This window comes from Argiope bruennichi, chromosome 1, assembly GCF_947563725.1.
Source record: "Argiope bruennichi chromosome 1, qqArgBrue1.1, whole genome shotgun sequence".
NCBI classification, from domain to species: Eukaryota; Metazoa; Arthropoda; class Arachnida; order Araneae; family Araneidae; genus Argiope; species Argiope bruennichi.
This window is the reverse complement of record NC_079151.1, coordinates 97,087,852-97,100,334: the sequence shown is the minus strand read 5'-3', so window position 1 is coordinate 97,100,334 and position 12,483 is coordinate 97,087,852. Positions and strand designations below refer to the sequence as shown.

At 28.9% G+C, this 12,483-nt stretch overlaps 1 protein-coding gene across 1 annotated transcript in view; it reads right to left on the bottom strand.

The window, feature by feature from the left end:
- Window positions 1-493: 493 nt before the first annotated feature.
- Window positions 494-12,483, bottom strand: part of LOC129981211 (uncharacterized) — a 227,903-nt gene continuing 215,913 nt past the window's right edge. Inside the window, exons 10-13 of the mRNA XM_056091956.1 lie at window positions 7,882-8,080; window positions 5,059-5,247; window positions 2,470-2,603; window positions 494-887 (exon numbers count right to left, since the gene is read on the bottom strand). Of these exons, the coding sequence (XP_055947931.1) occupies window positions 2,485-2,603; window positions 5,059-5,247; window positions 7,882-8,080 (507 nt within the window). The 3' untranslated portion in view covers window positions 494-887; window positions 2,470-2,484. The remainder of the gene's footprint in view (window positions 888-2,469; window positions 2,604-5,058; window positions 5,248-7,881; window positions 8,081-12,483) is intronic.

Here is a 12,483-nt window from a genome sequence, read left to right as displayed (position 1 = left end):
AGAAGTTATAATTAGTTTTTAACTTTTAAATAATAATTTGAAACAGAAATCAAATGTAAGAAATAGTCACTACGGTTCAGTCTTTGAAAAAATTAAGTATTTTTGTTATTTTAAGAGATGTGCATCTCTTATATTTTCGGTTTTTTACTAATTTTTACAATACAGATTAATTATTGGCTTCTACAAATTAAATATATGTGCAAGAAATGTTGATAACTTCTTATTAAATAAAAAAATGACATTTTTATTACATTTGATTTTGTTGCCAAAACTTTTGATTATAATAATTTACTTCTAAATCATATCAAATTAATGAATCAAGATTTTAAAATGCTAAGAGCTGCGGTAACAGATTTAATCTCGAAGTGAATATGTATATGTATATTAATGCAAAAATAAATAAATGACTGTAAGACGATAGCTAAAAATGTGTCAATCGACAGTATTAAGTGTTGTAATAAATATATCAAGTCACAATGAAAAATTCAACAGGCATAGTAAAAAAAAATGACATTTTAAGATGAACATAAATAATGAAAGATCAACAAACATAAAGGGATATTTTTCCACTAAAAGAACCTTAAAAACATTACATAATAAAATAGAGGACAGCAGTTGGCAACATGGATAATAGGGAGTTGGCTCCTTCTGGAACAGCAGCCATTTTTAAATAAAACTCTCTTTGGGCTCTGCCTAAAGATAATTTCAAGTCCCCAGTTCAAATAAATTAAGATGCTTCCAGATGCAAATGCCCTCATCCGCATGAATTGTAGTGCATCCGCAGCAATTCCAAAAACCAGTTTTGTGATGAGTCTTTATACACGAGTTACACTAGAGTCACTATCTTTCTTGAATGTTTACATGGATTTCAAGTTGGTGGCGAGGAACTGGAAATATAATGACACATATTAAAAATACATATAATGATGAAGTAGCATTTTTGAATTATAATAAGTTATTATTTTCCACAGCAATGGTATAATATATAAAATAGTTAATAACTTTCTTGTACTTCTAAAGTCATTGATTGGTGGATTAATAATTTTAATAAAGAAACATGAGTTTTGGTTTGAACATGATGCTGTAGTTAGTATACTGTTATATATGAACGATTTATTAGCTCTATAAACTAAGGAAATGATCTAGAAATGCATTATGGGTGAAAATATAATGAAGTCAGAGAAATTTGCATTATATGAATTAATATTAAATAGATTACTTTTCACCCTAATGAGCAAATTTACTGGCAAGTTAAATTATGTGATGAAACTATATACCCTGAATTATGTTCCATAATGTTTGCATTTATCTAAGAACATAGTGGCGCATTTCAGTAAGAACATGTGATATCCTCGAGAGCTAAACTCATCCTCCAATCATTCTAAAAACATTTTTTTTTTTTCGATAACTCCGCCTTCCGCTTAACAACTCAGACGATCTTCAAGTTAAACGATTAAATATTAGAAAGTTTTTTCTAAAATATCTCTTTTAGTTTCAAAGTGGTATGTTTATGTAATTTAACAATATTAATGTTTCTTGTTGAAATGCAATAATCCAATTAGCACCATTTTACAGGAGTATACATTTTTAAATTAGGAAATAATTATATGCATAATTTGATTATTTTTCACTCGTTCTATGCATATTGTATGTTTTTCTTTATCTTTCTTGGCAAAACATACTTCTCTCAAACCAGCAGAAAATACTAAGAAAATTTTGGACAATGTTGATGGAAAAATGGTTCATGCCCCTTCACCCTTACAATTTAATGCCAAGTCATCAAATTAAAAAAAAAATGCTTAAAACCATTTTATAGAATTTTTTTTTTATCTGACCAGCCATTTTTTTATCTGGTCTGATTTTGTAAATCTATTAAGTAATCATAAAGATAAGTGCCTTTTGATTTTTGATAAATATAATATTAATGATAATGGATTAAATATTTGGCAGTGCAAATTTTGTGATTTGTTTTTATTTGTGTAGGTACAATATAAAAGTTTCCAACTCTTAAACATTAAGAAAAGTTCTAAGAAACTTTAAAAGACAACTTCTATCTATAAATTCATTATCCAAATTCATTTTCAATTTGCAAGATTTATTGATAATTTGAAGCAGCTCAAAATTTCATCTTACAAGGTTCACTTAGCAAATAAAGTTTTTCTTATATAAAAATGTCAATAAAAAAAAAATCAGGATTAATATTTTGTTGATTTGTACTAGTATAAAAAAATGTCACTCATGGAGTTCTAAAATTGTTACAAATATAAACTTATTATATATCCATTCAATTCATTAAAATCATTTTTTGATAAAATATTTCTTTTAATTCAATGGTCAATTATGAATTTTCATTTCTCCTCTTTTCTTAAAGCATGAATCAACTTTATTACACCATACAGTAATTACATGGCTCCCATTATTTATAAAAGTTATTAACAATGTTTTTATAGAAGAATGAACGCTACTAACCTGTACAAATGTGTTTCAATACCGCCTTTGTAAACTCTGAGGTTGTGGTGCTGTGTTGTAAATTGTATCGTATGGAGCAATATCTGATCTGTAAGGATTGTCAATTCCATAAGAATTACTTGCTGCACTGTCTCCTGAAAATCAAAGAAGGGATTATAAATGAATAATATTTTGTAATTATTAATTAGCAAGAAAGAATTTAATGAAATACAATTCTGTAAAGAGATGGAGTTTATCATCTAGGTTTCAAAACTATCACGTATAAAAATTGAATCATCAAGTTAAATAGGAATAAAAATAAACATATACAAAATTCCAAAAAAATTATTACAATTACAAAAATTATTATCTAAAACACTTTATTTTATCTAATGTTGAAGAGATTTGAACATATAGTTTATTTAAAAAGCTATTCATTTTTTTTCATCTCTGCTTGCCACAATTTTAAGAATAGTTAATATTGTGATAAAATGTTTCATTTTTATAATTTATTTTCTATTAGCAGAACATTATTATATGATTTAATTTGTTATAATTTGAATTCATAAATTTAACAACAACTTCCATTTTCTAAATAAATGTATATGATTTATCTAAACTAGAAATCGAACTTTTTTGTGTAGAATTTTAATGTGCGAACTTAGCAGTCTTCATTGGTGATTAGCAATGCCCTTAAGCTTTTTTTTTTTTTTTTTTTTTGACACACACACACACACATTGGATATTGGTAAATAACAGTTTGGAATAAATTTTGCATAAAACTGATGCGCTGCTGTACTGAAACTTGGAAAAAAAAATTTATTGGTGCCAAATTTATGAATAGTATCGAAGTCTCTCAGCAGATAGAACATCCAACAAAAACTACATCAAAACCAAATGTCTTTCCATGTGAAAGAGTACATCAAGTTTACTACTTCAATTCGAGCAATGTGCTCTTCCTTTATGTATCAATGAGTTTATTCAGATTTACGTAACAAATTCTGTGAAATTCTGTCTACTTTTTTTTGGTTAAAACTCATTCCACTGAACTTCGATTGACAACAAATGTATAAGTGCTCTCGAGATTTGTTTGCGGTATTTTGAAAGTTATTTTATGATTTCATTTAATAATCAAGACGATGAAACCGAACTCGTTCAAATTAAAATCTAGTATTGTTCAAATTAATTTTGGAACATTCCAATTCTGCTTAATAACATTTTATTCTTTAACATTCCTAATCAGTCATTACTTACAAATTTAATAGTATGTTATTTTATGATTCTAAGAAAATATGATTGTTTATAATTTTAAACAAAAATTTTAGATATTTTATTAAATATTAATTAGAGAAATATTAATAAAGATGTGTCCTTTTTTTAATACTTTGTTTTAAAATATTTTAAAATTTGCACATAAAATATGCAGTTGTGCATATTTTATGTGCAATGGATTACAACCAATGTTTTAAAAAGTAATCTGCATTAAATCTTTTTGTTTTATTGGTTTGTCAAAATTTGTTATTTAAAGCGACTGATATAAAAGTATTTATCTTTGAAAGATTGGAATGAAAAAGTGGCCCTAATATTTGCACTGCCTCTCTGGCCCTGCCTGCAGATTTGAATTTTTTTTTTTTTTTTTTTTTTTTTTTTGCATCAGGTTCTAACTAATGAGAAAAACACGATTTTTGTTAAAGGTAGATGGAAGATACTGGATTGTTCAAACGTAAATATGTTATATGTATATTTTGGAAGTAATACAACACACATTTTGAGTTAGTAAGTGATAATATGAAAAAAGTTGCATTTAATAGAAATAGCTGTAATAGTTAATGAACATAGATGTGGATAATTTTCATTTGTAAAAACAAAATCCGCTACTGTTTGTAAATTCATACAGGTTTGCAATTGAATGCAGTTGAATAGATTTGATGTTGATTCAATCGTTCATCAATATGGTAATAGATACCTATGTGTTTCTTCTGATATTGCAGAGCAGATACTTTTAGATAATAAACCTATTCAATATGATTCAAAAACACAATTAGTTCTACAGAAGAAATATATTAAGGTGAATTTAAAACATCACTTTAAGTTTTAATTTTTTTTTATGCATTCAAGGCATTTTTTTATCAATCATTTTACTCATGATTTTAATAAACGTTATCGTTTTCATATAATAGTAAAATTAAGAAATTAATTCATTAGTTTAACAATTAAGGGAAAAAATTCCAGTATTACTAAATTTTTGTGTAAAATATTTCTAGCAAATTTTCAGCGTTGTAAATGAAAGCAGTAGGATATTAATCCATTTTTTATTTCTTGATTGATGAATTTGATGTAATTCTATATCGAGATTGTTCTATTTTACATTAGCTAAATTGGAATGGTTATGAAATTCAAATTAATTAAATTAGACAAAAAAGTGTTTAATCTAATTAGCCATTTTGTGTAAGCAAATACAAAAAAATATATGTTAGTAAATAACTAAGCCGATTTATAAACTGTGATTTAGAGTAGGCAAACTGTGATTTTAGCAGAGGCAAACACACACAAAAAAAAGTAAGTAAGTAAGCCGATTTATAAACAGTGATTTAGAGTCATTTATCTTACTTCTGTTATTGTATATCATATCAATGCTCCGACTAGTTTCTTTCCTGATGGTTGGTTTGCCTTTCATCCTTCGATGCCAGACGAAAGCCCAGGCTAGGAGGACCACCAACTGGGCGACCAGGAACAACGAGCATGAAATGACCAATCCAGCCATATTCAAGCAGGTAGGGTTGGAAGAAACAGTTTCATCTGAAAATGAAAAATGAATTAGTCAGAATTTCAATTATTATATATTGTTTCATTGCCTAAATCCTAAGCAACTTATTCGCTTAATTTAATGACAAATTTGAAATTTCTGAAAAAAAAATCTGAAAAATCTTTATCTAATTGCAAAATGGCCTAGTAGCATGTATCATATTGTATAATATTTTATAACATTAAAAAATATTTGCACTATTTTATAATGTTGTTAAATAATAAATGATAGATAATATCGCTTAGTATTGTATAATATGTGCAATATCAGGGATTAACTGGGGGAATCATGAATATATAAATATTTTTGTGATTCATAATGCTTCATAAAAACTTTAATAATTATTTTTCTTCCATACATAAGGGTTAAGAGAATATTTTTGATGAATTACTGCCTATTAATTATTGGAATTTATATAAAATATGTTTTTATATAAAAATATCTACACAATATTCTGGCACAATATTGCGATATGCAATAATTCTAGTACAATAAATACAAAAATATACAATTATACTAGCACAATAAGGCAATATTTTTTTTGTTTAATTTATTTAAATATAATATAATGGAAAGTTGTTGAAATATATGTAAAGATAGATAATTTTAGAGGCGAACGAAGTTGTATGGCCATAGTTCTCACACCGTCTGTGTTCGATTAAATCCAACTTAAAAACTGTGCTATTCTCATATAAGTGCCAAAAAGTTTAATTTTGCTGTTGTTACTGTCGTTTCTATCCAATGGCATGAATCAAATAGATGACCTTTTATTTCAATTACTGCTCCTATGAAGTGGAATAGTTGTAAGAATTCTCCAAAAGCTTATGCTTGGCATCATACTCGTCTTTCAATCGATTCGTTCGGTGCGAGTTTTAAAAATAAAATGTAAGTATATTCTCCTATTCGCACAAACTGCGAATTTTCCTCTCCTTCCTATTTTCACTTCGTCATTCGTATTGTTCAACATTGTTATTTGATGTGAATAGTTTTTCGCACTCGAAGAAACGAAACAGATGAGAAAGAGAAAGTTTTGTCCGGATAAGAGAAAGTTTTGTCCGAATAATGAGAAGAAACTATGAGCTTTAAAGCATCAAAATTTTAACTAATGTTACGGAAATTCAGCTAAAACCTTATTTCTGACACCAAATGTTAAGAATAAATTACTGCGTTAAAACTCTAAGACGGGTTCACTTGCAATGGGTGTATGGTGTAGTAACAGGCCTCAACAACAAAAAAATGGCGTTTATTAGCATGGCAACACGAGTACAATCGACAAAACACAGCCGAGACGTACACAAGTTATACAAAGCAACACTTACAACAAACAGCCCACAAGTGGTAATCGGTAGTAAATAGCCACAAATGCACACAAAGCGACTAGACGGAACTCAGCAGGAAAAGATAATCTACGTAGCTATTCACTAAGATCTCTCCAAACGTCTGCTTTCTCCACTGTCTTCTTGCTTTCGCTGTACCGAAATACTGAGCCGACTCGCTTCTAAACACGTGATTCGATGCTGCTTCAATACTTATTTTCAAAACGTTGCGGATGGTACCAATTCTCAATTCATTATGGCAAAATGTGCTGGACTGATCCAATTAATTGTCGCTGACTAATTGTACAACAATACGACTGACTTCAGCTAGGCAGACGGTCTTTTATAGTTTCTGGAGCAGGGCAGAGAAGGTTCTCGAAAAATCAAGCATAACACGTCTCCTGTTGGACCTATCGTCAAAATTTCTGAAAATTCATTATCCACTTTATCAATAGATTCGTCTCCAAGTTTGTCGCTAAGCTCGGTTGTCACTGATGCGGCATCCGATCAGCATTCTAAAGAGATGATCGTAAAACGGGTTTTCCAACGATGGAACTTATAGCAGCATGGATGGGGTGCAGCATTACATATTCTTAACACTAGTCACATAATGGGAAACAAAATTACAGATTCTTAGCACTAGTCACAAAAAGCGCAAATGGGGTCATGAAAAAAAATTAATCTGTAATTAAAAAACAGTACGCTATCCAATTTAGTGGAAATGGAATGAAATTACGAAACACGGTGGTAAAAGGGTTAAATAAGAACCCGATTAAACTATATTGTTTTTATGAACTTGAAACAAGGAAATACTTGTCTGCTACTGAGAAATGTAAATTTCCATCCTTTTTTTCTGAAAATGGTGGATTGAAATGAAATTTAAATGAAAATAAGAAGAGTTCAAAATTTGTTTATAGGGATGAATAATTAGATAAGTGGATTGAACGACACAGAGTATTCGTTAGATTATGATCAGTGGCGAAGCTTTATCTGTAAAACATTATTTATAAGTAAATTATAGATTAATAAATATATAAAAACATGTATTATACATATTTCTCATACATTATAATTTATTATATTATCAGTGAATATTAAACGAGTATTTGCAGGATTTCCGGGTTTTTTTTTATTTTTCCAAATGTTTTTCTACCACAACAGAGTGTCCGTTGTAAGCCTGGAGTCCATTGTAATATGGTCAATGCATTATATTTGGAACAAACAGTCAAGTAATTTGCACAATAAGTTCTAATAAAAAATAAAATTGCTTTAGTTTCATCACGAAGTTGACGTTATGTTTTAAATTATTACCTCTGGAGAATTTATCGTGTTCGTCCAAGTAGTTGTCCATTCGGCGACTCTCTCTGTCGAATCCGAACTTATCTGTAATGTGGATGGTTTGCACGACGACCAGTTCATCTTCTTCGACTGAGGAACGTTTCCGTCTTTTTTTACCGAAGGACGTCAGACGTTGGCTGACACCATCGAAAGATCGTACGCTGCAGTCGGCCTAAAAAGAAATACAAGTTTAGTATATAGATATTATGTTATTTTGTTTTTTGCTGCATAGAATAATATGTAATGCAGAAGTTTCTGTATATTTCTTACGCAGAAACGTCTTTCAATCAATATCATTTGCTTATTAGTCGAGATATCTGCCTTAAGCCACCCTTCCATGGCCCGTTGCTTGTATGGATAAGGACATACATTTGTCATCTGACCTATTGTAGGACCACTGATGCCTCTGGACGTCTGTCAGGAGCTACCCGCAAACTTTCGGTGAAATAAGCAGATGTAAAAAAGCCCCGGAACACCACCAATGCGGGCAAAGAGGGCAAAATGTGCGGACTCAAGGCGCGCACGGGCCATGGGAATGGCCCGTAGCTCTCTATATTATTATATCTCTCTGGCCCGTAGCTCTCTATATTATTAGCTCTAGATATTTCACAATATCTCCGTAGTGTTGTTCACTGTTTTGAATGCAATACAATGTAGTGAATCTATTGTAAAAATGTAGTTGGGCATTTAGTATTAGTAGGATGATATATGCTGTCCGAACTAATGCTTCACAAACAGCAGTACATATGTGTTTAGATATAAATATCAGCTATATAAAATACAAATAACTGCATACATGTATGTAGTGTCTACATATAAATAGTAAATAAGATATTTCGTACATTAAAAACAACCTATATCAAAATTTACCTTGTATAAGAAATTATTAGTTTACGAATTTGTATTTACCATTCTAGCATATTTTGTTGTGGAAGCAAATGTGAAGTGAAACATAAAAAATGGGTTTTTAAAATACTCAGTATCTTGTAATCGCATAACTGTTTTTCATTATTAAATAGCAAATGAATTGGTAACTTTTATGAGCTATATAATAAGATTTGTAACTTTTTGATGAAATTGTACAAAAAATAGGGGTGGGGGGGGAGAAAAAAACCCTCATCTTTATATTTAATGTTTATGTTTTTTAAGTTTACCTTTATAAAGTTTATGATTTGATGTTTTTATTAAAAGTGAGGTGCGTGCCGCCTTATTATGTCTGTATTTCGAAATAATCCAATTGTACTATAATAGTTCAGTTAAATTATCATTTGCTTTTGTTGCAAATACAAGGGTAATTTTGGTACGAATCTAGTAATGTTGAGCAATGCTGAGATGATGAGGAAGGCATCAGAACCAGCACCTCTTTTCCGATTAAATGTGTCATTGGGGCTAAATGTCTTCTGTTTTATTAGCAGGAGTGCATTTAATTCTTGGGGATTTAACATGTACCAATCCCGCTTATTTCGCTTGCATTCCTTTGGTGGAATCAAGGTTTGAACTTGGAAAACACCAAAGTCGAGGCCTTTAATATGCTGCCTTCATTTTGTTGCAATAATAAGTGCGTTGTATTATTGAAAAACATTGCTTTTGACACAATGGGAACTTTTGAAGTTTCCGCTCTGTTTAGACGGATGCTTCGAAAAATCAGGGCCACGGTGGTCTGGTAGTAAGGTCTCGGCTTCGAAACTGTAGGGTTTCAGGTTCGAGACCCGATTCCGTTGAAGAACCGCCGTATAAACGGGTCTGGTGCACGTCAAATCCGTCGGGGCCAAACGTGTACCGCTGATGTTTTGTGGACGTTTGGAAAGGGAGTGCCAGCTCAGTTGACGTCCTCGTCATCTGACCACGGTCCAAAATTATGAGGTCCGTCGCAAAATAACCCTTGTGTTGCTTTAAAAAACGGTACGTTAATATAACTAAACTAAATTAAAGCTTTGAAAAGTCGTCCTGATTATTGATTATCAAATAGCTCGGGATTATCGAATCTTTATCAGCTATGCAGAATAATCCAGACGAAATAGCTTTCAGTATGACGAGTTATTAATTATTTCAGTTAATTCATTAAAAATATCCCGTTATATATTGAAACAAAGTTTCATTTTATACGTTAGCATATTAATCTTAATATAACATTCATCATGGTCCAACCATGAATAGTATCACTTTCCCATAATTCGATTAAGAAATGTAAGCGGGTATGATTTATTAAGCTTCTTAATTTAATGGGCCATCCGTTTCAGATGGCAACGAGATAACATAATTAATATATTTGCCACCATCCCATCCGATAAACACCACGAGCATCAGCATCCCCTTTTCTAATGTATACGACTATTCAAATTTATGAGACTGGAAAATCGTCTCAACAGACGAGTCTCACAAAATACAGTGAATAATTCGGTTTGTTTTGAAGTAGCAAACATATTAAAATGAGATTGCTATTAGAATAGAGTACATTAAAAATTTGTTTATTTAAAGTAGTTTTTTGAATTAATATAATAAAATCGTTTTTATTTTATATATTTTTGTTTCTTAATTTTTTTAAACTTTTCATATATAATTCATCCAACGAATCAACTTTGTTATTCAACATTCTGCCATCATTTGAAGCCCATTTGTTATCCTTTGCATTTTTTATATGTAAAGAGCTTGACAGGCTTTTAGAAGAAACTTTAGCTTTCTCGCAGCATAAACAGGCATTCTTTATTCATGCTGCAGAATAGCTTTTTGGCAACCGTTCCAAAGCACCACATTTGCATTTTTTTTTTGGAGGAAAGGCGTTAAATTCCGTCACTTTTTGCATCAAAAACTGTCAAATATACTAAAGTAAGTGTTTTTTGAATTCCAAAATAGAATTTTGCTGAATATAAAATGTTGTTTATGAGTATAATTTTATTATAAATGAATAAATATAATTAAATAAATTAAATGTATATAAATAAGAAAAATATAATAAATTGAATAAACATAATTTATAAATATAATTGAATAAATAATATAAAATATAATGATAATTGAATAAATATGATAAAAATATCTACAATTACATAAATTAGTTGTAGTAATTTCATCATATATAAAGTAGTTTTAATAGTATATTAATGTAGTTTTAATTTCATTAAGTATAAATTATAATTTATGTTTGAAAATTCTTTAAAAGAATCCGTGTTATTTTTATACATAAATAAGCGACAATAAAACATTTTTTTATATATTTAACTTACACATTTTTTTTATTCACATTAAAAACATTTCTGAAACTCTAAAAAAAGCCAGTGAAAACGACAAAAGTCAATGATTAGATTCTTCATTAAGAAATATCTAATATAAAAAAAATTGAAATAAAAAAGTCATTAATACATTTACCTTTATTAATATTACCATTTTTTCATATTATATTGACTTTGTTAGCCATAAGATACATTTATTCTTCTATATGAAACAATCGTTAAATATAAAACGATATAAATCTAAGAAAAAAATGTATCACATTTATTTTTGTAATTACTATTTTAGACTAAACATCAAGTTTTTATGAAAATTTGTGAATACAAGGTTAAATTTTTATTTCCACTTTCTGCAAAAATAGAAACATTTAATTAATAATTTTCTTTTAAAGTATGTCGGTTGCACACATTAAATTCTCACTACTTTAAAAAAAAACGAGTTAACATTTCTAGATGAAAATTATCTGAAGGAGTAACAAAAAGTTTGAATTATTTCTTAAGCATTCTTCATAAATATTTTAATACTATTTATAAATTTCTTTATTAATTATTATTTATTAATTTTTTATTTAATTTACATTTTAATTTGCAACATTTATATTGATATAAAGAAGTACAAATATAATAAATCACTTAAAATATATTTGAGATGTTTATTTAAATAGAAGTATAAGAAGATTATGGAATATTTTAAGTGAATAAATACTTTTTGCATCCCTTAATGTTTTTTAAAAATTGTTCATTGCCTGCATCGAATTCAGTAAATATTTATCACTTTGCATAAACTCGTAACATCTTACTTATCAAAGCATATTTTAAATGCAAATTTCTATAAACATTATTGAAAACTAGATTATTATTCATTGTCAATGATGATGTTGAAACAAAACCAACTGGTAAATTTAACATGATGTACTGCTTAAATATTTCTCCCAAACTTGAAATTTCCTAATTATAAACGAGTTTTTATAAAGCAGAGTAAAATCCAGCTTATGATATACACTATCTTTGAAATAGTTGTAGTTGGAAGCAGTATAAATGAAAGGACGAAAGCGAATTTATTAAATCGACTAGAAATTATTTTATTAGAAAACTTCTGATGTTAAAAATCGATAAGCAATTGTAAATGTATCATTAGTGCAGACATACATTGAGTTCATCATAAGATTCGTATAAGCATTGGTTTATATTTGACGATGTAAACATGAAATGAAAAATTAACAAAAGGTAATATCTGAAGCTCCAAAGAGTTGTTTTAATTAAAACTACTTTCCAATCTTAATTCAAAATACTTTCCATTTCTCAAAACCAATTTCAAATGTTATGTCCTTTGAAATTGCATCAGAAA